Below are 27984 nucleotides of genomic sequence, written 5' to 3'. Positions count from 1 at the left end.
TTCACTCAAATTATTTATTTTTCATGTACATTACTTCATTCAGGGCTTCACTGTGGCAGAGGGGTTAGTGCGCCTGCCTCACAATACGAAGGTCCTGAGTAGTCCTGGGTTCAATCCCGGGCTCGGGATCTTTCTGTGTTGAGTTTGCATGTCCTCCCTGTGAATGCGTGGGTTCCCTCCGGGTACTCCGGCTTCCTCCCACCTCCAAAGACATGCACCTGGGGATAGGTTGATTGGCAACACTAAAATTGGCCCTAGTGTGTGAATGTGAGTGTGAATGTTGTCTATCTGTGTTGGCCCTGTGATGAGGCGGCGACTTGTCCAGGGTGTACGCCGCCTTCAACCCGATTGTAGCTGAGATAGGCACCAGCGCCCCCCGCAACCCCCAAGGGAATAAGCGGTAGAAAAATGGATGGATGGATACTTCATTCAGCGAAAAGGCTGTAAAATGTCATAGTTTTTTGAGGTGGTTGTTCATATTAAAGGCCTACTGAAATGATATTTTCTTATTTAAACGGGGATAGCAGGTCCATTCTATGTGTCGTACTTGAACATTTCGCGATATTGCCATATTTTTGCTGAAAGGATTTAGTAGAAAACATCGACGATAAAGTTCGCAACTTTTGGTCACTAATAAAAAAGCCTTGCCTTTACCGGAAGTCGCAGACGATGACGTCACCCGTGTGAGGGCGCCTCACATACTAACATTGTAGGCCTTTAATGTAACTTTTTATCAGTTGTATTGTGTTTGTATTGTGTGTTTAGCTTTTATGTTTTTCTACTGCATTTTAGAATTTTTATCCACTAATGCTGAACCTCCTACACACGTTTAAAGTGTTCTTACAAAAAGGGAACCAGGCACACATACAGTAGTGTGACCCTTTTTCCAGCTAAAATATTGTCAAAAAACAAACAAACTCAGTGTAATGTTTAAAAATCTGAAATAAGGTAAGATAAATAAAGTAGTCACTCCTTTGTTACACAGAAAAACCCTGCAGTTAGCATGCCATATGTACAGTATGATTGGTGATTGGTATGTATGTATAACACACACCAGCCCCCAGATGTATCTTTACCGACCAATGTGGCCCCTGAGTCAAAATAATTGCCCAGGTCTGCTCTATATGATCAGAGTGCCCTGCTGTTTTTTTTATTAAACACACTGTCAGAAATACTTATCAAAGATCATCAATATGATCGGAATGCTTTGCTATTTTTCAGAACCTACTGCAGAAATGTTGGTCAAAGATCGTCAATATGACGGGAGCGCACTGCTGTTTTAAAAGATCCTCTATAAGACAAAGCTTCACAGTTCTTAGGAATCTGCTTGGTTTGTTTAGTATTTGTGTTGAAAGTAAAAGAAAAGACGCTTCTTTTACAAGTTGTTGACTGAGTGACTCACTTTTTTGAACTGGAGGCATTTGGCACCATTGCCAATCTGCTAAGAACGACGATGTTAAAGAAGAGCTTTTCTGCTTCATTGGTAGAAAAAAAAATGCATGAGATGAACAAAACTGGCATAATAAATGTAGCATGATTGTGACATTATATTACGATGATACTTCTGGATATTTCAAAACCAGCGTTTGGTGGAAGAGCTACACGATGTTCCTCTCCAACATGGGTTCCTGATTCAGGATGCGGTTGAAGCCCAGGCCGTTCAGGTCCAGCGTTTTGAAGGTGCCGTCCCGGATGAGTTCAGCCACGGCGCGGCCCACGGCGGGCGCCTGCTGCAGGCCGTGGCCGCTGAAGCCCGTGGCAAAGTACATGTTTTTGAAGAGCGGGTGATGGCCCACGATGCCGTTCTGGTCAAAGGTGTTGTAGTCGTAGTAGCCCGCCCACGCACTCGTCACCTGGCAAAGGGGGAAAGAGCTGAAATGGCTCACGTCTCCTTTATGCATGTTCTCATGTGTGTGAGCCGATGTACCTCGGGCTTTGATTTGGTGGATTATTTTCAGCATTTTTTACATTTCTATGATGCAGGGTGGTGGTTACCATCATCAACCGGAAGGGGGAGCGATTGCATTAATTTATGACACGTTTACATTGTGCAGTTTGGGTGAGCTAGCCTACCGTGGGTTTAGACCAGGGGCGCTCACACTTTTTCTGCAGGCGAGCTACTTTTCAATTGACCAAGTCGAGGAGATCTACCTCATTCCTATTTATAATTTATATTTATTTATTTATGAAAGAGACATTTTTGTTAACAAGTTAATGGTGTTTAATGATAATACAAGCATGTTTAACACACATAGATTCCTTTCTTTCATGAAGACGAGAATATAAGTTGGTGTATTTGATTCTGATGACTTGCATTGATTGGAATTTTCCTCCATTTGAAAATGGAGGGAAAAAAAAGTCCTCCTTTCTGTCCAATACCACATGAAAGTGGTTGGATTTGGCATCTTATTTGTCCAATTTGCATACTCGTTTTTAAACACTTTGTTATGAGAGTAGCATATGTGCGTGGCCCTTTAATGTCTGGCAGCCGGTGAGTGACGTCAGTGAGTGTGCGGGTGGGCAAGCAAGTGAGAAAGCGGTCGCTGAGGGCGGGGGAGAAATACATTGGCATCAAACTCCGTAGCTTGCTAGCTTGTGCACGCTAGCTTTCTGAGACTCTTATTTTGTTAGCACAGGCAGGATGAAACAGGTATTTTATGGTGAAGACAGGAACTGTGCAGTCGGTCTTTAGAGTTTTGACAGTAGGTACGGAGTCTCTAGAAATAAAATGTGTTTCTCTGCGTCCGTCCTGTTAGTGATTTTTTTCTTAAATATGAGCTCGCAGCAGCCAGCGTCATCTCACAAGATCCTCGGGTGCCGAGAATGTCAAACAACTGACGAAAGTGAAGTCTTGGTATGATTGATGATTGCTCATTTTTATGTATATTTTTTAATGCCTGGCTTGAGATCGACTGACACACCCTCCGAGATCGACCAGTCGATCGCGATCGACGTAATGGGCACCCCTGGTTTAGACTTTGTGGATTATTTTGAGCCCTTCTGTTGTATTTCAGGTGGCAATAATGATTAATAACCGGTGGGAAGAGCAATTACATTATATGAAATGTATATGTTATGGATGTGCTCGTATGTGAGCTACCATAAGGTTGGCTTTGATTGTGTACATTATTTTCATATGTTTTGTTTATGTCTGTTGTGCAAGGCAAAGATAACTGGTAGGAAGAGGGATTACATTAGTTACACGACACCTCTACAAAGTGCATGTGTGTGTGATTGTGTATACTTCAATGTTCTGTTTATTTATATTGTGCAAGGTGGCAGTTATCAATAAAGGGAGGGAAGAGCAATGGCATTGATTACATTTACATTGTACTGTACATGTGTGTGTGATCTTTCGTACTGTGTGATTTGAGGTTGTGGATTATTTTTAGCAATTCGGTTTCATTTTAGGTAGCTATCAATAACTTTTGGGAAGAGCAATCAAATTAACTGTATTTGTCTATGTTGTGTATGTGCTTGTGTATGAGAGCTACTGTAAAGTGGGCTTAGATTGTGTAGATTATTTCCTTTCATTTCTATTGTGAAAGGTGAAGATTATTATTAATGATTGAAAAAAATACATGTATTTACCTCTACAAAGTGCATGTGTGTAAAGTATCATACAGTGGGCTCTGTGTATATTTGTATGTTGTTCTGTTTATCTTTATTGGGCAAGGTGATGGTTATCATCAATAACTGGTGGGAAGAATGATGGTATTAATTATGACACCTCTACAAAGTGGATGTGTTCTTGTGTGAGCTTAACTACTGTGTAGGTAAGCACGACCCCGAAAGGGACAAGCGGTAGAAGATGGATGGATGATATACTGTATTTACATTGTGCGAGCTAGCAGACCATGGGCTGTAACGTTGTGGTTTATTCTCAGCACTTTGGTTTTATTTCAGGTGGCAATAATCGTCAATAACTGATGGGAGGACTAATTGCATTAATTATGATATATTTACATTTTGTGAGCTAGCAGACCTTTGGCTATAACATTGTGGTTTATCTTCAGGCATGTGGTTTTATTTTAGGAGGCAATGCTCATCAATACCTGGTGGGAGGAGAGATTGCATCAATTTTATGACCCCTCTACAAAGTGCATGCGTTCGTGCATTAGCTATCGTATCATCGACTTTGATTTTGTGAATTTCTATTAAATTTGACCTATTTCTGTTGTGCAAGGTGGTCATCAATTTTGTGGATTATTTCCAGCCATTCGATTGTATTTCAGGTGGCAATCATTAATAACTGGTGGGAGGAGCGATCAGATTTTTATGTTATGAATGGGCTCACCTGTGAGCTGGCGTATCGTGGGCTTTGACTGTGTAGATTAGGGGTGTCAAACTGATCCGGTTTTATCCGGCCAGAGAGATAAGTTTGCTAAGTGTAAAAAATGAGGTGACTTTTGAATGAAAGAAACTGCTGTTCTAAATAGCAATTCTTTGTATCTCCTGCCGCAAGAGCGCGTACAACTTCAGAGGGTGCGCAGCTTTGTGCCGTGTTAAGATCGAGGCCACGGTTTCATGTTTAGGACACTACGTACTTAAGCTGCTTATTAGTGATAGTATACAAAATGTAGATTGTTACGTCCATGCCTTGGATCGTCAAAGATGTTGGTAATGTAACCTGTGACATATCTACCCAAATAAATGCTTTTGATAATCAGCACTTTTTGTGTTGTACCTATGAATGGGGACACATTTTCTGGGCGCACATAAATATGCTGATATAATATCTCCCGTCCAAAGGCAAAACCCATTAACTCAATTTTGGTCAAAACTGAGCTGATAATGATTTGAGTTACTAGGTGATACGCTTTACATTAGTGTATGCGATATTGTAATTTGTTCCGTAAGTAAGCAGCTTACTTATTGAGCTGATAATAATTTTGGAGTTACTAGGTGATATGCTTTACATTAGTGTATGCGATATTGTAATTTGTTCCGTAAGTAAGCAGCATACTAGTGTATGCGATATTGTAATTTGTTCCGTAAGTAAGGAGCTTACTTACGGAACAAATTACAATATCGCATATACTAACATGAAGCATATCACCTAGTAACTCCAAAATTATTATCAGCTCAGTAAGTAAGCAGCTTACTTACGGAACAAATTACAATATCGTATACACTAATATAAAGCATATCACCTAGTAACTCCAAAATTATTATCAGTTCAGTTTTGACCAAGTAAGTAAGTTGCTTACTTATAGAACAAATTACAATATCGCATACACTAATGCTTTACATTAGTGTATGCGATATTGTAATTTGTTCCGTAAGTAAGCAGCTTACTTATGTAACAAATTACAATATCGCATACACTAATGTAAAGCATATCACCTAGTAACTCCAAAATTATTATCAGCTCAGTTTTGACCAAAATTGAGTTGCTGGGTTTTGCCTTTGGACGGGAGATATGTAACCCCTTCTAACTTGATGCTTGATTAATGAAATGAGTCCAAATTCAAATGTTTTGTTGGTGATGCAAATGTACAGAATAAACCACATGACATTCGTACATCAGCTGTAATTTGATTTTCATATTGTTATTCAACTCATCTTTGAATAAATTAAAAATTAACACCAATGGGAGCATTTTAAAACTCCGCTAGACTCAATTCCACCTACTGGACTGATAAACATTATCACATCATTTATTCAGAAAGTATAAATAACGACAAATGAAGACAGAATACTATTAACCTCAACATGTAAGTGTAAAAACATTTTCAGAATGTGCATTGTCTATTTTCAAACAAATAAAACAATTGGAAGTTGGCTTTATTTTTAAGTAATCATGCCATGATTTTACCATAGACTTTCGTCAATGAGCGAAAATTAGTTTGACACCCCTGGTTGTAAATTACTTCATTGTTGTTTTTATTTTTATTGTTGAAGGTTTCGTTATTAACTGGTGGAAGTAGTGAATGCAAAAATGTATCACACCTATAAATTGTGGGGGTTTTTTGGAGATGGCAATTATTAATAACTGGTATGAGAAGCTATCACATTAATTTCATGTTTACACACCTTCAGCTTTTCAAAAGCAGGAACACGTTGCACCAAATTGGGCCAGATTTTGTCCTCAAAAAATTGGTGGTCCACATCCAGATTAGTGATGTCCGGCTCCTCCCCCTGAGAACGCAAACAGTAGATCTGACAGAAGTTCTTTGATTATATAAACTAGAAGCAGCTTCCACAGACCTCCTCCGGTGACATTCCAGCGATGTAATTACCGCCAAGCCCCTCCCTCCTGAAGTACACCCCAGAGTGGTCGATCAGGAAAGGCGTGTCCAGACCGGGACCGTCGGGACAGTGGACCACGTACACGAACCTGAACATCAAAAAACATGTTTTTATGGTAATGTCACAACCTTGTCTATGCAAATTACACATATTTACCTTTAAAAATTGGTTTTAATTATCACAACATAATTCTGACAATTTTGTAATTATTTTCACGGCAAAATATTTTTATTAAAAAACCTACATTTTTCAAGAGCACAATATTTCATGTTAATTATTAAACAATTATTCTGGTTTTTATATTGTTTTGTCATTCATTTTTTCCCCCTGGATAAAAGAAATGTAATTCCAGTTAAGATACATTGTTATAGTATTATGATGATTTTATTTTTATTTGCTTTATTACAACATTTTATGTAATTTTTCAACTAAGTAATTATTTCTTTTTTCTCAAGATAACCAAAAAGAGACCATTCCCATAACGGACATTGTATATTAGTTTTATGACATTACTGAAAATATTTATTAATTCTATTATATAATTAATTTGTTGTAATTCTGAGTTTAATCTTGTAATCATCTTTCTTATATTATCAAACTACACCTTTAAATCCAGCCTTTTGCTTAAGAGCTTATACTTTTTTTTTTTTTTTTTACCTTTTACGGGGTTCGACAGGAAGTGGAATTGCGGCTATCGTGTTTTTGGGACCAGATCCCATTCCGACCAGCTCGGCCAGTTTAGCGGAAAAAGCTCCGGCTGCGTTGATCACAAAGGCGCATTCCACTTGCTGGTTCTCCAGGCTGTTGGGCATCCGCACCTAACAAGGCACTGATTTAATCTCATGTATCTCAACACATTCACCCAAAAGAGTGCATAAATCACCCGTACATTAACAGATTTGATCGTTTTAGTTTCCAATTGGTCGCCCTCTACTGTAGTCACCACATTTGACATGTGATTAAAACCTGTGGAAAGATAAGCACAATTTTAATCTTTGTTTTTTTGACCACGTTGCTCGATAGGTGATACTGACTGGTGACCTCTCCGGCACACTGCATGACACCCATGGATATGGCTTTCCTCCTGAAGGCGTTCAACAGAGTCCAGGGGTCAAACCAGCCCTCGTTCTCCAGACCTGCACAGTTAAAATGGCAGTATGTTGCACAACGGTGGTCAGACTCCCGGTTTACCATTGTTTTGTTTTTTAAATTAACATTAGCCCGAGTTAACCTTCAGTTGGGCTTTGTCATCAACAGGGCTGCCAAGTTTTAGAAAACGACAAGAGTGAGACTTGTGTCATGTTGTGCATCAAAATTTGTTGGCATTATTAACATCAAATTCGCCAGTTTTAACGTCGATTTATACCTTAAGACTGCACTGTGAAGGACCAAAGTTTATCATCATGAAGTAAAATAAATATAGAGTAGTGGATGGTGAAATATAAGCATGAGAAATGTAAAAGCGTGAGAAAGGGTTAAATTGCGTGAGGCTTGGCACCAGTGTTAATTTTGACATCAAAATTTGATTTAGTTTTAGTCATAGTCTTTTGACTAAAATGTAATTAAGTTTTAGTCATAATTTAGTTATTTAAATTGTTTTAGTTTTAGTCTAGTTTTAGTCGACGAAAACTACAGTAGATTTAGTCGACTAAAGGGTAATATGTAAACTTTCCCTTCAATTTCTGAAAGTCAAAGCAAAACCGCGGACAAATCACCGATACAAGTCGTATTTTGATGAAAATCATGTCTCAAATTTAGTATTTCACGAGTAAGCCGTGTAATAAACGGGATAACGTCGAGTGAGTTGTATGTTGTGGAAAATGCTTAACTGTGTGGATTTCGGGGTTATTCGACTGTAAATGTCGCTTCAAGTTTGTTGTGTTTTTCCCCGTAATCCTCGCGCTGCATTTCTTACACTGCGTCTTGTTATCTTTGAGGTCAAATATAAAATTTCCCCATATGTCCTCTCTCCTCTTCCTCCTCGGCGTTGACACATCTTCTGCAGCGCATTCCCGGGTCCGTCTCAAACGCAAACTACGTTTATGTAACTTCCTTACCACGTCGCTCTGATTGGTTCTCTTCCCAATTCCTCTCGCCTTTTCCTAACGAAATGAGTTCCGATTGGATCTCGTCTCTGGCAGACATTTTCGTCTCGTTTTTATTCGTTGATGAATATGTCAATACACCTAGTCATCGTCTTAGTCCACGTAAATTATTTTTTATTTTGTTATTGTCTCGTTTTAGTCAGGAAAAAAAAGGTCGTTGACGATAACTATGACGGAAATTTTTCGTCAAAAAAATTAACACTGCTTGGCACCCCTGTATCAATGTGTCCACTTTGTTAGACACTGTTAACTCTCATTTGTATGTTAGCACACTCCTCATAGCAAAGCACTAGTATAAATTAGCCTTCAATCAATACATCAGTGACTGTAAGCAGTTTGTTAGCCGTTGTCGGACAATTTTGCCACCTATTTTCAGTCAGCTTTCAGTTAGTCTTTTCAATCAATGGGTTTGCTAATATTAGTAGTTTGTTAGCCACTGTTAGCGCAAGTAATCCCAAATAAACCCAGCATAGCAACGCGTTAATTAGCGTTCAGTTATTCTTTGCAATCATTGTGCCTTCTATTGTTAGGAGCATTTTAGCATATGCATTAGAATATTAGAGCTGCGCATCAACGGGCGCTTCTTAAATATTTGTTATTAGTACTTAGTTTAGCCACACAAAATCAGCCATATACAGCGTATGGTTGGACGTTTATACACATACCGTATTTTTCGGACTATAAGTCGCAGTTTTTTTCACAGTTTGGCCGGGATTGCAATATATACTCAGGAGCGACTTATGTGTGAAATTATTAACACGTCCCCGTAAAATATCAAATAATATTATTTAGCTCATTCACGTAAGAGACTAGACGTATAAGATTTCATGGGATTTAGCGAATAGGAGTGACAGATTGTTTGGTAAAGGTATAGCATGTTCTATATGTTATAGTTATTTGAATGACTCTTACCATAATATGTTACGTTAACATACCAGGCACCTTCTCAGTTGGTTATTTATGCGTCATAACGTACACTTATTCAGCCTGTTGTTCACTATTCTTTATTTATTTTAAATTTCCTTTCAAATGTCTATTCTTGGTGTTGGGTTTTATCAAATAAAAAAATGCGACTCAAACTCCAGTGCGACTTATATATTTTTTTTTCCTTCTTTATTATGCATTTTCGGCAGGAGCGACTTGTACTCCGAAAAATACGGAACCTCCCGATTTTCCCGGGAGACTCCCGAATTTCAGTGCCCCTCCCAAATTTCTCACGATTTCCACCTGGACAACAATATTGGGGGCGTGCCTTAAGGGGACTGCCCTTAGTGTCCTCTACAACCTGTCATCACATTTGCTTTTCCTCCATACAAACAACGTGCCGGCCCAGTCACATAATATATGCGGCTTTAACACACAAGTGAATGCAAGGCATACTTGATCAACAGCCATACAGGTCACACTGAGGGTGGCCGTATAAGCAACATTAACACTGTTACAAATATGCGCCACATTGTGAACCCACACCAAACAAGAATGACAAACACATTTCAGGAGAACATCTGCACCATAACACAACATAAACACAGAACCAATACCCAGAACCCCTTGCAGCACTAACTCTTCCGGGACGCTACAATATATACATCCCCCGCCCTCAACCTCAAACCCCTCTGTTGGAACCAAATGTCCTTATTTGTTTATGTTGTTTTTATTTCATTTTCTCTAATTGTTGGCCTCAGTTCATGTTGAATTTCCTTTTCGGCAAATTGCTCCGCCCACTTCCTGTTAAGAAACAGGAAGAGTTGACAGGGATGGCACTGTTGCTATGGTGTGGTTACCATGGTAGCCTCCTTAAATTGGGTTCAGGTGTGAGCACGGGCAGGGCGATTGGAGGACAAACAATTTTCGACCGTCGTGTCGTGACAATGCTGTAACAATGTGCCATTCAAGGTCAGCATACTTAGTGTTATATATGGCCAACTTTTGATTTAATTTGGATAGCATAAAATAAACAGGTTGTCATATCCAAACAGATTTCTACAGTACTGGACATTCTATCATTTACACACGTCAAACTGGTCAACACAGTCGCCCTCAGTATCGGCCCAGAGGTAAGGGCTGTACACCCCCCATCTCCCGAATTCGGAAGTCTCAAGGTTGGCAAGCATTGAGACTGTTAGTAGTTTGTTAGCAATTTTAGTCACTTTTTTTATATACGTTAAACGCCTACTGAAACCCACTACTACCGACCACGCGGTCTGATAATTTATATATCAATGATGAAATATTAACATTGCAACACATGCCAACACAGCCAGTTTAGTTTACTAAATTGCAATTTTAAATTTCCCGCGAGTTTCTTGTTGAAAACATCGCGGAATGATGATGCGTGCGCGTGACGTCACGGACTGTCAGGAAATATTAGCTCAGCACCAGTTACGGCTAAAAGTCGTCTGTTTTCATCGCATAATTACACAGTAATTTGGACATCTGTGTTGCTGAATCGTTTGCAATTTGTTCAATTATTAATGGAGACTATAAAGAACAATGCTGTTGATGGAAAGAGGTGTATTGCAGCTGTCTTTAGCACCGAGACACAGCCTGTGTTTCTTTGTTTTTAACACAAAGCGGTCAAGCGAACATGTTTCTCTACGTCAACCAGCATGTTTTTGGATGGGAAAATTGTGATATATATCTTACCGGAGACATCATTGGATTATTTGTCCTTCTGCAGTAGCTGTTTAAAAGGCAGCTCTGAGCATGGCTCCTCAGCTTCTCTCTTGAGACACTGCGTGTTCACCGCAGCCATCCGACCTCGAGGTATGTCTTTACAATCTCACTAAAACACTATTAAAACAATAAGCAGATAAGGGATCTTCCAGAATTACCCTAGAAAATGTGTCTAATTACATCTGAAACGCTCACACTGCTGCCGCCCGGAGCCGTCGTTTTTTTTATTTTATTATTATTATTCGTTTCTAATCCTTTGCTATCAATATCATCATCCACAAATCTTTCATCCTCGCTCAAATAATGGGGAAATTGTTGTTTTCTCGGTCCGAATAGCGCTTGCTGCTGGAGGCTCCCATTAAAAACAATGTGAGGACGTGAGGAGCCCTCACCCTTGTGACGTCATCGTCTGCGACTTCCGGTAAAGGCAAGGCTTTTTTATCAGCACCAAAAGTTGCAAACTTTATCGTCGATGTTCTCTACTAAATCGATCCAGCAAAAATATGGCAATATCGCGAAATGATCAAGTATGACACATAGAATGGACCTGCTATCCCCGTTAGAATAAGAAAATCTCATTTCAGTAGGCCTTTAACACAGATTAGAATCTTAGCACCTCGTAGCAAAGCATTAGCCCGAATCAGCCTTCAGTTAGCTCTTCATTAACGTTAGCAACTGTTAGCCGTTTGTTAGTCACTCTCAGCAAGATTTGCTGCTTCTTTTAAGCACACGCGTGATAATAATGTTAGCATATACAGTATATTAGCAGAATTGCGCCTCATAGCAAAGCATCAGCAACTGTCAGCAGTTTGTTAGCTACTATTAGCCACTTCAAATGTTGGCAGTGTTTTAGCATTAGAGCATCAATGCACCAGTGTCTCATAGGAGTACGTTAGCCGCAGTTAGCTATCAGTTAGTCTCTGTTTCAACTACGGTAATGTATTACTGGTTTGTAGGGATGGGATGTACTTACCATATGAAGCTAGCACCACATCTTCCGTATTGATCCACGGAAATTTGTCTTTTAGCTGTGTGGCGGAGAGAAGGGCCACTTTGGCTCCAACTGACCTATAATAAAAACGAAACATTCCGTTACTGAATATTAATTGTAACATTAATGCTTGTTCTGTTTATAGACGACCTCTGGGTCTTGTAGTTCTCCTCCATGATGTGTGCCACCTTCTCGTTGGCCAGGAACAAATATCCTGATTGGTTGAACTGCAGGTCCACGGGATCTTCGTTCAATACCCAAAGGTGGTCCTAGGAGGACAAACTTTTTGGTACTATCATTTTCATTTTGGTGGTTGTCTTTACTTTTGACTTACATTGATGTTCCTCAGGAAGTCTGCAGACTCCAAAGACAAGCAGATGTTCTCCGGCAGGGAAAACTGCTGCCGGATCCCCCCAGCGGACAACACTGTGGACGCCTTGGAGTACTGAAGGGACGCACAACGCAGAGAGGTGATAGAACGTCATTTAAGGAAAAATCAGTCCCTGGAATGACAGCAGACCTCGTTTTTACTGCAGATTCCTAAAAACACTAAAGCAGTGTCACATAGATGATCTTTGACTGGCATTTGGGGAAATAGTTCATTTAAAAGCAGCACAGGGCTTCTGTCAAAGATCCCCTGTATAGTCACGGTTTGGGAACGGTGTGACGAAGTTGGGAGAGTGGCCGTGCCAGCAAACTCAGGGTTACTGGTTCAATCCCCACCTTCTAATATCCTAGTCACGTCCGTTGTGTCCTTGAGCAAGACACTTCATCCTTGCTCCTGATGGGTCCCGGTTAGCGCCTTGCATGGCTGCTCCCGCCATCAGTGTGTGAATATGTGTGTGAATGGGTGAATGTGGGAATACTGTCAAAGCGCTTTGGGCTCCTTAAAATGGGGTAGAAAAGCGCTATACAATTACAACCGTTTACCATTAAATAAACAAATCGCACTTAAAGGATCTTTGATTACAGTTTTTGCAGTAGGTTTTAAAAACAACAGAGCAGTCCTGTCATATAAAGGATCTTTTACCACTGTATTTTGCAGTAGGTCCTCAAAAACAGCAGAACTCTCCTGCCAAATAGAGGATCTTTGACTACAGGTCCTCAAAAACAGCAGACCGAATCTGTTGTATAGAGCAGTCTTTCTTAAACATAGGCCCCAGCTCATTATTGGGCGTGAACACCGAATTTTCACTAAATAAGGAATGGCTGCAGGCGCCGGCGGACTTGTTCCTTCTTTAAATCAAGTCCATGTGTCAATCTCCACTGCCCGCTTAACGCCACCGACATGCCACTTCCATTCTGCATTCCAGCGCTAAATCAGAATCAGAAGAGTTTTTATTGCCATTTTTTCAGTACGGGTTCACAAACTAGGAATTTTACTTGGCGCAATCGTGCGACGTATAACACGGTAATGAATAACATGAGCTGTCACTGAGCTATCAGATCTTGTTATTGTTCATGTGCCTGATGGAAATATAAATATACACAGAAATTACATTTTTGCCAGAGGCCTCAACAAATCCGTTCACTTTGGCTAAAATCTGCTTGTGTTGGACAAGAAGTTATGCACAAAAACAAAAACTTATCCAGTTTACTTTCAAAATAAAATATTCTGTCTTCAAAAAAAGGCGGATCGTATTTTACACTTTGAAAGGTTTGAAAGGCGACGGACATGAAGTCAACTTATCAAAGGTTTTTTTTTTTAGATATAATATAATGTTGTTGACACAAATGGATGAGGACAAGCTGATTCTGGAGGTCCAATATTAAAGGATAATATACAGGCATATACCAGGGGCTCTGTGTCAAATATCAGCTGATACAAAGACCAGTAAAGCAGAAGACTGGTTTTGTGACAAGCTCGCCAGGGACTATGTTACTGTTGGATTGTTGCTTGCTGTACTCAGTTGTAATACACTTTTCCACCACGTGTGTCAGTAATGACAATGTCAAATAAACAGACTAGTCTGGAGCTAAATCTCTAAAGAAGTTTCTTAAGCGCAAAAATCATGACCAAAATTGTGAACTTGTATTTATTTGCATTTCAATTTTATTTACAGTTTATTTGAGGAATACATTATTTTATTTATTTTGGCAGTGATTAGTTTGTGTGGAGTTTGCATGTTATCCCCGTGACCGCGTGTGTTCCCTCCGGGTACTTCCTCCCACCGCCAAAAAACATGCACCTGGGGATAGGTTGATTGGCAACACTAAAATGGTCTCTAGTGTGTGAATGTGAGTGTGAATGTTGTCTGTCTATCTGTGTTGGCCCTGTGATGAGGTGGCCACTTGTCCAGGATGTACCCCGCCTACAGCTGAGATAGGTTCCAGCACAACGCCGAAAGGGAAAATGGATGGATGGATAGTATGTATTTCTGTAATCAGCCTGACCGAAGTCTTGACAATAGTAATTGTGATTAACCCAAATTTTCATATCATTTGCCAAGGTTGTGAACTTTAAGTAGGGTTAGATGTAACTATTAAAGGCCTACTGAAACCCACTACTACTGAACACGCAGTCTGATAGTTTCTACATCAATGATGAAATATTAACATTGCAACACATGCCAATACAGCCTTTTTAGTTTACTAAATTGCAATTTTAAATTTCCCGGGAGTTTCTTGTGGGAAACGTCGCAGAATGATGACGTGTACGCGTGCCGGCACGGACTGTTAGGAAATATTAGCGCTGCGCACACACAGCTAAAAGTCGTCTGCTTTAACCGCATAATTACACAGTATTTTGGACATCTATGTTGCTGAATCTTTTGCAATTTGTTCAATTAATAATGAAAAGGCAAAGTAGAAAGATGGAGTTGGGAAGCTTTAGCCTTTAGCCCCACAAACACACGGTGATTCCTTGTTTAAAATTCCCGGAGGTGAAGCTTTACTATGGATCAGAGCGGTCAAGCGAACATGGATCCTGACCAAATGTCAACCAGCAGTTTTCGGTGAGAAAATTGTGGTAAAAGGTCGCCACTTACCGGAGATCAGCTGAGCTTGTGACGTTTATACAGCTGCCGTCGACTTCCATCAGACATTGGCCTCAAGACACCCGTGGATACACCCTTCCGACTATCAGGTACTATTAAACTCACTAAAACACTAGCAACACAATAGAAAGATAAGGGATTTCCCAGAATTATCCTAGTAAATGTGTCTAAAAACATCTGAATCCGTCCCAATGCAATCGCTTTTTTTTTACTTGATTTTTATTTTATTTTCTAGTCCGCCGCTATCAATATCCTCAAACATGAATCTTTCATCCTCACTCTAATTAATGGAGAAATTGTCGTTTTCTCGGTCCAAATAGCTCTTTTTGTTGGAGGCTCCCATTAAAAACAATGTGAGGATGTGAGGAGCCCTCAACGGGTGACGTCATCGTCTGCGACTTCCAGTAAAGGAGGGGGGCTTTTCTGTTGGCGACATAAAGTTGTGGGTTCTTCCGAGGATGTTGTAGTCGTAATGGTTTGTGCAGTCCTTTGAGACATTTGTGATTTGGGGCTATATAAATAAACATTGATTGATTGATGATTGATTGAACTTTATCGTGGATGTTCTCTACTAAATTATTTCAGCAAAAATATGGCAATATCGCGAAATGATCAAGTATGACACGTAGAATGGACCTGCTATCCCCATTTAAATAAGAAAATCTCATTTCAGTAGGCTTTTAAATAAGATTAAAATCAAAAGTAAAATTACTAATTCAGTGTTAATATTTGAGTGGGGCCAGGCCCCTCTGTCGTGGATAAGTTATTATCCCCCAGGGTCGAAAAATGTAAGAACCTATGACATAACGTGTTAAATTGTATTTCTGGACTAAATATGTCAAAAATCCAATAAACAAATGTTTAAAAAAAAAGCCCAGAGAACCTATGACAGAGGATCAATGACTAGTGTTTTAGCAGTTGGTACTCAAAAACAGCAGAGCGCATCGATCATACACAGAAATTTGACTAGTAGGTCAAAGTAGGTCCTCAAAAACATGTGCCTTTCATATGAAGGATCTATGACTAGCTTTTTTGCAGGGAGTCCTCAAAACAGCAGTGTGTGCCTCATATAGAGGAACTCTCACAAGCTTTTTTGCAGTATGTCCTTAAAAACAGCAGAGCACATCTGCTATGTAGAGGATCTTTGACTGGCTTTATTCAGTATGTTCTCAAAAACAGCAGCACACATCTATCATATACAGGAATTTGACTAGTCTTGGGTAGTTGGTCCTTAAGAGTGTTCCGCTCATATAGAGATGGGCCTCAATTTTGTGGCCCACCTAGGCGCGGGCCGATATTCGTTAAGTCAATTAACCGACAATAAATGAAAATTAAAGTCGGGAGGTTTTCCTGCATCGATAAGTCGTCATTCCATGCTTCCAAAGCATTCACGCTTTTCCTCGCTTCTAGTGGCTACGTGTGTTTGTACCATAGCGGAATGAAAAGAAGAGGGTCAATTATCATTTCTTCATTAAGTGTCTTTGACTCTTTGTGCAGCAACATGAGGTGCTGTATAAAGTAGCAGCTAACATGGACAAAATGATCCCAGAACCAAATTGCACTGCACCAATGTGGGAATATGTGGGTTTGAACTTTTGGAACAAAACGGGCCTATCAATACCAAAGAGCCAGTTTGCTGAATGTGCAAACACTTTGCGAACATCCAGCTAGGTCAGTGTAAACAAAACAGTGCAAAATAGTGTGCGCTCACATAATGTGTTTTTATAAATGGTTGATTTATATAGGCTAGTAAGGTAAAGTGTTGTACCTGACAAGTTTCAGCTACCTTGCTTCTGCAGCCTTCTTACTAGCCTATATAAATCAATCATTTATAAATACAAGTCAGTAGGCTAAATGAACCTCTTCAACACATAAAGTGTTGTTAAATACATCGCCAAAGACATGCTGCCATTTAATACTGTTATAAAACTTGCATTTTTTTTAAAGTGCTGGCATGTCATGTCTCTGTTTCTCACTTGGAATCTGCCAAACTTTTTTTTTTTTTTTTTTTGCATAAGAGCTGTTAATATATCTGTTTAAACTGTAATGTTTATATTGTTACTTGGCACTTTTGCTTAAGAATTTCCAAACTTGATTGTCAGTTAATTAATTGCAACTCGACCTCTGCCTACATGTTAAATATTGAAGTGCAAATTTAATACTTTATTTACCTATTTTATTTATTGTTATGGTTGTGTATATTTAAACCAATTTTATTGCTTTTGGTTGTAATTTTTATTCAATTGCAACAGACAAAGTATCTTGTATTATTTGTTTGTTTTATTTAACTCAGAGATTTAAACTGTTTAATTCAGTGCTTCTTAACCTTGTTGGAGGTACCGAACCCCACCAGATTCAAATGCACATTCACCAAACCCTTCTTTAGTGAAAAATACAATTTAAATGTTTTTTTCAAATTCAAGACAGAGTTACCGTATTTTTCGGACTATAAGTCGAGGTTTTTTTCATAGTTTAGCCGTGGGTGCGACTTATAGTCCGAAAAATACGGTATATGTTTTTGGTAACAGTTTAGTATGGGGAACATATTCTAAGTAACAAAGACTTAATTTAGAGTTTTTTTGGACACCAGGGGAAAAAATTCCAAAGTAGGGCTGCAACCAACAACTAATTTGATAATCGATTAATCTGTTGGTTATTACTTCGATTAATAATCGGATAAAAGAGACAAACCACATATCTATCCTATCCAGTATTTTATTGAAAAACAGCATACTGGCACCCTACTTATTTTGATTATTGTTTCTCAGCTGTTTGTAAATGTTGCAGTTTATAAATAAAGGTTTATTTAAAAAAATTAAATAAAAAAAATATATATATATATATATTTTTTTTTTATAAAAAAATGTCCCCTCTGCGCATGCGCATAGCATAGATCCAACGAATCGATGACTAAATTAATCGCCAACAATTTTTATAATCGATTTAATCAATTAGTTGTTGCAGCCCTAATTCTAAGTAACAAAGACTTATATTAGAGTTATTTGGTTAGGGTTAGAGGGTTAGGGACAGGGTTAGAAAGTTAGGGTTATAATAAGGCCATGCCGAATAAGGCATTAATATGTGCGACTAGTTAAGAGCCAATATGTTACTAATTTGCACGTTAATAAGCAACTAATTAATGGTGAATATGTTCCTCATACTAAAGTGTTACCATGTTTTTTTACTGGTGCACAAAATGAACCGTGCATGAACATCACCTTGTTCAAAGAACAAAACCAACACAGTGCATAAACTCACAACAAATTACTTCTGCTGTTGCCGTATCCGTAATACGCCGATAGGTAGAAGTTTTTATTTACACGATGAGTCGGGTGTGTCTTGACCTCCGCCGAACCCCTGAGCCCGACTCACCGAACCCCTAGGGTTCGATCGAACCCAGGTTAGGAACCACTGGTTTAATTCCAATTAAAATGTTAACATATACAAGAAATACAGAATTTATTGAATTTGAATTATTATTATTAAATCATATTTGCATTATTATTATGTGTTATCTTTACATCAATGGTTAATTTGGTCCCGTAAAAATAATGGCAATAATATTATTTATTGACAATAATTCGTAGGTCAATATATTGTCAACCAAAATGTGTGTTTGAATATTTTGTGGCCCCCACCTTAATATGAAAGTTTAACGTTAGTACCGCTTGGGAGTTGTATATGAATGGCGATTTACAGTGTTATGCGCGGAGCAGTTAATAGCTGTTTTTTAGAAGTGTTGTGAATGGTTTTATTAATAGCTAATAATTAGCTATCAATAAAACTAATCAGGAGAACCCATGAGGTTAAAGTTACTGTTAATAAAAATATTTACATCAGAATACTGCAGATATAGAAGACTGAAAAAAACACGTTGCTAATAGAGAAATGCCCTGCGATGAGGTGGCGACTTGTCCAGGGTGTACCGCGCCTTCCGCTCGATTGTAGCTAAGATAGGCACCAGCGACCCCAAAGGGAATAAGCGGTAGAAAATAAATGGATAATAGAGAAATGTAATTATGCTGAAGCAGTGAATGGGCGCTTGCAATGCAAGCAGCCCATATTGTTATTGCTCGGACTTCAACTTTACATTTTTTATTTTTTTTTTTTATTATTGTTCCGCACTTTTCTCTTACTGCCACTATGAGACAAACCGGCCAACGAACCCCCACATATGTTATCCCGTCAAAAAGGTCTTGTTTGCCCTGATGGTGGAAATCAAAATTGGGAACATTTTGTGTTACCATGGCAACGCTATTCACTAACAAAAAAAAAATGGGCCAATTGAATGGGTACAGCCCTTCTGTGTAATACGAGACGAACCAACCAACAAACCCCCACATATGGTATACCGTCGGAAAGGTGTCCTTCGCTGATGGGCATATTTTAAATTCCGTCCCATACACCTTTGAGTCAAATAACTTGGTATATGAAACATGCTGACTGTTATCATGCTATCGTTAGCACACATGCTAAGTGTTAGCATTTTTATGTGAACATACTACTGTTTTAGGCTAGCTCTTTGGCTAATTTCGTACAGTTACACCTAAAACTCACGTATCTATCATCTAAAAAGGTATGGCAGCCTCTGGCGACCCCCGTCCAGAGGTCCAGGGCACAGATAGCAGGTCCATCAAAATTCTCGCGGGAATTTTTTTTATTATAATTGTTATAGCTGAGATAGGCGCCGGCGCCCCCCGTGACCCCAAAAGAGAATAAGCAGTAGAAAATGGATGGATGGATAATAAATAAATAATAAATGGGTTGTACTTGTATAGCGCTTTTCTACCTTCAAGGTACTCAAAGCGCTTTGACACTACTTCCACATTTACCCATTCACACACTGATGGAGGGAGCTGCCATGCAAGGCGCTAACCAGCACCCATCAGGAGCAAGGGTGAAGTGTCTTGCTCAAGGACACAACGGACGTGACGAGGTTGGTACTAGGTGGGGATTGAACCAGGGACCCTCGAGTTGCGCACGGCCACCTTTCCACTGCGCCTCGCCGTTATTATTTTATTTAATTATTACTAATTTATTAACTTATGTCCTTATTAATTCTAATTGTGTTTATTTTAACATCTTATTTTGTGTTAAAAAATAAATATAAAGACATTTGAGCAGATTTGAATATTTTTAACAAAGCTTTTCTTTTGGAATACCTGATGCCGTGGCCCAGACTGCCACCAGCAGCCCCCAGGTACAGTACCTTGAGTTTGAGACCCCTGATTAGGGCTGGGCAATATATCGAATATACTCAATATATTGCTGGTTTGTCTCTGTGCGATGTAGAAAATGACTATCTCGTCAGTATTCGAGTATACGCTGTCACGCAGTTGCTTTTAGCTGCGGGCATTACACTTCAGGCTTTTCTCACTCGTTCTTGTTTCTCCTTCTCACATAGAGATAAAACACACGCACTTTGTTTCATTTGTTACATACGTCACATACTGTCGCGCGTGCAACATCATACGCCTTCGCCGAGCAGATAGGTAGCGGCATGGTAACGTTAGCTGTAGAAAGTGGTGCAAGCGAAGCGATAATACGAGAGAGAAGGTGCAAATCTGAGGACAAATGGTGGAAGAAGAATTAATTCCCAAGAAAAACAGCACAGGTTCCATCCTCTAGCGGTGCTTTGGCTTCAAGCGGGAATTTGTTGAACAGACAACAGTAATATATCAAGTATACGGCAAAAGCGTTGCCACAAAAAGTAGCAGCAATACTAATTTGTAGCATCATTTGAAGACACCTGCAAGAGAATGAAGAGTGCTTGAAACTCTGCATGTCAACATCTCCAGCTGGTGCCACACCCAACAAAATGCCGAAGCAACCAGCACTGACCCAATTCAGCCTGGCGTCTTCCATTTCCAGATCAACACCGTATGAAAAAAACGGTCAAAAACAGGAGATAACGTCCGTAGTAACCTACGACATAGCAAACGACATACATTATTTGATATCCTATTATGCAGCTCATTTTTATTTTACAGTTTTTGAAATATCTTGTGTGACATCATGCACAAAAGTACACCTTATTTGTTTTAAAATATTGTAGTGGTGTTCTGAACAAAAAGTGCACATTAATTTAGTGTACGTATAAGCCCTCACGGAGCAGAGAGGTAGCAGCATGGGTAACGTTCGCTGTGGTGCAAGTGGTAATATGAGAGAAAGAAGGTGCGAATATGGTAACAAGTGAAGGAAGAAATAATTCCCAAGAAAAACAGCAGGGGGTCACTCGTTTGGCTTCAGGTGGGAATATGTCGAACAGACAACCGTAATTTGTCATGTGTGGGGCAAAAGCGTTGCTACAAAAAGTAGCATTACTGCTAATATGTAGCATCATTTGAAAAGTCACCCGCTTGAGAATGAAGAGTGCTTACTATGCATGTCAACATCTCCATTCGGTACCACACCAACAAAATGCTGAGGAAACCATTTCGCCATCAACACCGTATGAAAAAAATAGTGAACAACATAAGGAGATAACGTCGACAGTAACCTACTGCAATTTGATTTCCTATTATGCAGCAAATTTTTTTTTTGACAGTTATTGAAATATCTTGTGTGACATCATGCACAACAGTGCACTTTATTTGTTTTAAACTATTTTAGTGGCGTTCTGTACAAAAAGTGCACTTTAATTTAGTGTTGTTTTGATATGTCATCTTAGTGACATCATGCACAAAAGTGCACCTAAAGCTAGCTTTAAAATGTCTGACAATCTTGCATTTTCTGTTTTGAAATGACAATGTTTGTGCCACTGCTTAATAACTGTTTAATAAATACAGTTTTGATAAATTGATTTAGTTGTGATTTCCCTCTCTGCATGAAAGTATAAAATTAATATATAATAATGGAGTATGAACAATAATGTTTTAATGTAGACACGTAGAATCATCATACTGGTGTAATTATATGCATCAAATGTTCGTTCAAGGCTGAGGCAAAATATCGAGATATGTCGTGTATCGTGACATGGCCTAAAAATAGAGATAGTATATATGAACGGTGTGGCGCAGTGGAAAAGTGGCCGTGCGCAACCTGAGGGTCCCTGGTTCAATCCCCACCTAGTACCAACCTCGTCACGTCCGTTGTGTCCTGAGCAAGACACTTCACCTTTGCTCCTGATGAGTGCTGGTTAGCGCCTTGCATGGCAGCTCCCTCCATCAGTGTGTGAATGGGTAAATGTGGAAGTAGTATCAAAGCGCTTTGAGTACCTTGAAGGTAGAAAAGCGCTATACAAGTACAACCCATTTATATTATTAAAAAGCCATATCGCCCAGCCCTACCCCTTTAACAAACGTTTTTGTAGAAGGTCCTCAAAAACAGCAGAGTGCCGATATAGATTGTATCTTTGACTACTTTTTCATCTGCAGAGAGTTGTAAAATGTAGCATTTGGAGGGGCGTGTAAGCTTACTAAGTCATCAGCAGCCATAAAAAAATAAATCCTATTAAAAACAAAAGTCACCCCGGTAAAACATTTACAGTACATTCTGCTTTATCTCTTGTATGAGTGTGTGATCAATTAAATGTACTCGCCGTGGTATCCTTCTCCACCACGACAACTCCGAGGTCCCCACGTTTAGTCTTCTGCGTGAGCCAGTAGGCGATGGACCAGCCCATCACGCCGCCGCCCACGATCACTATATCGGCCCTCTCCGGTGGGAGTCCGGGGGTGACCTCAATGGGGCTCCAGGAGCTCCCCGGCAGACCTAACGAGATCTTCTCCTTGGTGGCGGTCCATCTGGCCTTCAGATCTACGGCAAGAGAGTGGGGTTTTTACCGAGACTTCCTTGAATATTCATAAAGCAAAGTTTGAGCATAAAAACTAAAAGCGTAAATCTATATATTTGAGTGCGCTCTTTCATTCGGCGTGAGTCACCAGAGGTGGGTAGTAACGCGCTACATTTACTCCGTTACATCTACTTGAGTAACTTTTGGGATAAATTGTACTTCTAAGAGTAGTTTTTACTCAACATACTTTTACTTTTACTTGAGGAAGAAACGCTACTTACACTCCGCTCCATTTATCTACATTCCACTCGCTACTCGCTACTGTTTTTTATCGATCTGTTAATGTTCGTTTTGGTTTGTCACAGACCTTCAAAGTAGGATCTACGCATGCCTGCGTTTCACCAATCACATGCAGTCACTGGTGACGTTGGACCAATCACACAGAGCCAGGCGGTCAAATGACCGTCACACGTGGAACCCGACTTAAACAAGTTGACAAACTTATTGGGGTGTTACCATTTAGTGGTTAATTGTACAGAACATTTACTGTACTGTGCAATCTACTAATAAACGTTTCAATCAATCAATTAAAAGTGTAAAGGAAAAAAAGACACTTTTTATTTCAACCGTACTTCCCATCAAATGCCTAAAGACTGATCGCACAGTTCCTGTCTTCACAATAAAAGTGCTGCTCCATCGCGCCTTCGCTAACAAAATAAGAGTCTCCGAAAGCCAGCGCAAGCCAGCTACGGAGTTTGCCGCCAATGTATTTCTTGTAAAAACGAATATGGAAGCTGGACAAATACAGTAAGATGCCAAAAACCAACAACTTTTATGTGGTATTAGACAGAAAGGAGGAACTTTTTTTCTCCTCCATTCGAAAACGTGGACGTTATCTGCACTACTGTCTGATTCCAATCAATGCAAGTCATCGGAATCAGGTAATACACCAACTTATATTCTTGTCTTCTTAAAAGATAGGAATCTATATGTTAAACATGCATGTATATTCATTAAAACACCTTTAACATGTGAACAAAAACGGCAAAATAAATAAATATAAGTTATATATATATATATATATGATAACATTGAAAAACTTATTGGGGTGTTACCATTTAGTGGTCAATTGTACGGAATATGTACTGTAATAAATGGGTTGTACTTGTATAGCGCTTTTCTACCTTCAAGGTACTCAAAGCGCTTTGACACTACTTCCACATTCACCCATTCACACACACATTCACACACTGATGGAGGGAGCTGCCATGCAAGGCGCCAACCAGCACCCATCAGGAGCAAGGGTGAAGTGTCTTGCTCAGGACACAACGGACGTGACGAGGTTGGTACTAGGTGGGAATTGAACCAGGGACCCTCGGGTTGCGCACGGCCACTCTCCCACTGCGCCACGCCGTACTGTGCAATCTACTAATACAATTTTCAATCAATCAAAAAATGAATGCCTACTGAGCCTATGGTGCTGTTAAGTTATTGTGGCTCAATTTGTCTTAATTTGTTAACCCCCGGGAAGAGCTAGACGAAGTGGCTGGGGAGAGGGAAGTCTGGGTTTCCCTGCTTAAGCTGTTGCCCCCGCGACCCGACCTCGGATAAGCGGAAGATGATGGATGGATGTTTTATTGTAATGTATTATTATTTAATATATATTATTGTTTTAGTTGCTTAAGAGATATTCCTGGCTCTGAATTTGCTCATTGCTATTTTTATGTTTTTGTGCATTATTGGTTGCCGTATTCATTAAACGAACAGGTTACTCATCAGTTACTCAGTACTTGAGTAGTTTTTTCACAACATTTTTACTTTTACTCAAGTAAATATTTGGGTGACTACTAAAGGACACTGTTTGCTGACTTTGTGGAGTGGTCTCAGGCAAACCATTTGGTCCTTAATGTGGACAAGACCAAGGAGCTGGTCATCGACTTCAGGAAGAGTATGACCCCGGTGGAGCCCATCAAGATCCAGGGCCGGGAGGTGGCAGTAGTGGGGCAGTATAAGTACCTGGGAGTTCATTTGAATAGCAGACTGGACTGGAAGGACAACTGCAATGCTGTTTACAAGAAGGGCATGAGCAGACTCTTTTTCCTGAGGAAGCTTAGGTCATTTAATGTGTGCAGCAAGCTGTTAGAGATCTTTTATCAGTCTGCTGTGGCCAGTGCCCTGCACTTCGCAGTGGTTTGTTGGGGGAGCAGTATCAGCAAAAGGGACTCAAACCGGATCGATAAACTGGTCCGGAAAGCCGGCCAAACTATTGGCTCGCAGTTGGAGGCGTTTGTGACAGTGAGGGACAGAAGGACACTGGACAAACTGCTGGCCATCATGGACAGTCCTGCCCACCCACTACACCAGACAACTGAGGGACAGCAGAGTTCATACTCCAACAGGCTCTTTCAGCATCCTTTCCGCACTGTGCGATTCAAGAACTCCTTCATTCCGCACTCCATCCAGCTGTATAATCACTCCCCACACAGCAATAGATAATATCAGTCCATTACCTGACACCCTCTATGTCAGCTACTTCTTTGTTTTTAAAGGCCAACTGAAACCCACTACTACCGACCACGCAGTCTGATAGTTTATGCATCAATGATGAAATATTAACATTGCAACACATGCCAATACAGCCTTTTTAGTTTACTAAATTGCAATTTTAAATTTCCCGCAAGTTTCTTGTTGAAAACGTCTTGGAATGATGACACGTACGCGTGACGTCACGGACTGTTAGGGAATATGAGCGCTACGCACACACACGGCTAAAAGTCGTCTGCTTTAATCGCATAATTACACAGTATTTTGGAGATCTGTGTTGCTGAATCTTTTGCAATTTGTTCAATCAATATTGGAGAAGTCAAAGTAGAAAGATGGAGTTGGGAAGCTTTAGCCTTTAGCCATACAAACACACAGTGATTCCTTGTTTAAAATTCCCGGAGGTGAAACTTTACTATGGATCAGAGCGCGGTCAAGCGAACATGGATCCCGACCGAATGTCAACCAGCAGGTTTCGGTGAGAAAATTGTGGTGAAAAGTCGCTTCTTACCGGAGATCAGCTGAGCTTGCGCCGTCCATAAAGCTGCCGTCGACTACCCTGAGACACTGGCCTCAACACACCCGTGGACTAACACCTCCGACTATCAGGTACTGTTAAACTCACTAAAACACTAGCAACACAATAGAAAGATAAGGGATTATCCTAGTAAATGTGTTTAAAAACATCAGAATCCGTCCCAATGCAATCGCGTTTTGTTTTTTTAACTTTTTGGTTTTTTTTCTAGTCCGTCGCTGTCAATATCCTCAAACACAAATCTTTCATCCTCGCTCAAACTAATGGGGAAATTGTTGTTTTCTCTGTCCGAATAGCTCTTTTTGTTGGAGGCTCCCATTAAAAACAATGTGAATGTGTGAGGAGCCATCAACGGGTGACGTCATCGTCTGCGACTTCCGGTAAAGGCAGAGCCTTTCTGTTAGCGACCAAAAGTTGCGAACTTTATAGTGGATGTTCTCTACTAAATCCTTTCAGAAAAAAATATGGCAATATCGCAAAATGATCAAGTATGACACATAGAATGGACCTGCTATCCCCGTTTGAATAAGAAAATCTCATTTTAGTAGGCCTTTAAATTAATCAGCGCCCCGGCGGCAATTCAAGGAAATTCGGTAATATACTGTACACATATTAAGTATATATTGTACATATTCGCAGATATGTTATATTTTATATTGCTATATCTAGTCTATTTATACCTGCATTGTCATTTCCATCCTTACACTCTCCATCATTGTAACTGAGCTACTGTGTCGAACAATTTCCCTTGTGGATCTTTAAAGTTTGTCTAAGTCTACTCCTTACTTTTACTTGAGTAATAAATCTCTAAAGCAGGGGTAGGGAATCTATGGCTCTAGAGCCAGATGTGGCTCTTTTGATGACTGCATCTGGCTCTCGGATAAATGTGAGCAAACGCTGCTTAACACAATAAGTAATGACTAATTCCACTTGTAATCAAAGTGTTAAAAATAACGTTCAAAATAAACATGCTCATGCATTTGAATCCATCCATCCTTTTTCTACCGCACTTGTTCAAGAAATTGCATGATTTATTTATTATTAGTTTTTTTAGGGCTTGCCCTCCTTGGGCTTCTGCAGACCACCAAGCACCGACATGAAAGCCTGTTTCAGGGTTACGATATTTTTTTATTTTTCAATAAGTCTCTCAGTTGCTTTCCAGCAATTGTCTTTTTCTCTTTCGTTCTCGCTCTGGCTCCGGCTCCAGCTCCAGCCCTGTCTTTCCTCCCGGCTGTTGCTTATAACAGAGCGACCGGTGATTAGATAACAAGGCCCAGGTGGGCCATCTACGCACCTGTCGCTGATTTCGAGGCCGGTCCTGGCACACCCCGCTTCGCTGCAGGCCCGCAGGCCACGCCCCTCCACAGTTAGCTTCAGAATATCAACGCTATTACAAAGAATATGACACCTATTATATTCTAGTAATGTTGGTCTTACTCAAAAATTGCACACATTTAGTTGTGTTCAGTGTTGGGGAAAAAAAATTATATGGCTCTTACGGAAATGCATTTTAAAATATTTGGATTCTTGGCTCTCTCAGCCAAAAAGGTTCCCGACCCCTGCTCTAAAGTAACAGTATTCTTGCTTGAATACAATTTCTGTCTACTCTACCCACCTCTGTGAGTCACACATTGGTGTTTGAAGGCACCCACCTTTAATCAAGTTATTCGGCAGAGGAGTGCCTGTCTGCAGGCTTCGTCGCGGCATCGTTAGTCCATACGACCACCGGTGCTCGAGCGTGACCCGCCTGAAGGTGAGCCACCCCCGGACTCCCAGTCTGCGCCATGTGGACATGGTTCGTGCAAGCTAGCACGCAAACTGGACAACTTCTTCGGCGTAGGGGAAATATTCCAAGTGCGCTCCCCGCATGGTCCTGCCAGTAAAGTGGTGTAACACGTCGGCAAGGGGAGGCACATTTGCCGCTGTCACGCCAAATTTCTTCCCTCCTACAACCCCCCCCCCCATTTACTTCTGGGGTCATGATTAATACAGACGTTTTGTTAACGCTATATTATAAAAAATAAAACGCTATATTATACAAATACAAACGTTTTGTAAACGCTATATTATAAAAAAAAATGAAAAAACAATTTACAAACACAAGCTATGGGATGACGCATTTACTTCCGGGGTCACGTTTCCTCTTATGTCAT

General features: G+C 40.0%; 1 protein-coding gene across 4 annotated transcripts; it reads right to left on the bottom strand.

Annotated features, from left to right (window-relative positions):
* On the bottom strand, positions 1-27807 carry foxred1 (FAD-dependent oxidoreductase domain containing 1). Of its 4 annotated transcripts, none has more exons than XM_061898914.1 (11): positions 27484-27807; positions 22561-22778; positions 12359-12469; positions 12175-12293; positions 12007-12101; positions 7287-7388; positions 7142-7218; positions 6910-7070; positions 6211-6340; positions 6037-6135; positions 1-1853 (listed from the first exon to the last, which is right to left on the bottom strand). In XM_061898914.1, the coding sequence occupies exons 1-11, from the start codon at positions 27623-27625 to the stop codon at positions 1599-1601; spliced, it is 1509 nt and encodes a 502-aa protein (XP_061754898.1). In that variant the 5' UTR covers positions 27626-27807; the 3' UTR covers positions 1-1598. The 4 variants fall into 4 exon arrangements, with proteins under 4 accessions (XP_061754898.1, XP_061754899.1, XP_061754897.1 ...); XM_061898915.1 differs by having other exon boundaries at positions 6037-6132; XM_061898913.1 differs by having other exon boundaries at positions 6037-6141; positions 27484-27806.
* Positions 27808-27984: the final 177 nt, after the last annotated feature.

Source organism: Nerophis ophidion, linkage group LG04 (genome assembly GCF_033978795.1).
Source record: "Nerophis ophidion isolate RoL-2023_Sa linkage group LG04, RoL_Noph_v1.0, whole genome shotgun sequence".
Taxonomy (NCBI): domain Eukaryota; kingdom Metazoa; phylum Chordata; class Actinopteri; order Syngnathiformes; family Syngnathidae; genus Nerophis; species Nerophis ophidion.
This window is presented reverse-complemented; position numbering and strand designations above follow the sequence as displayed.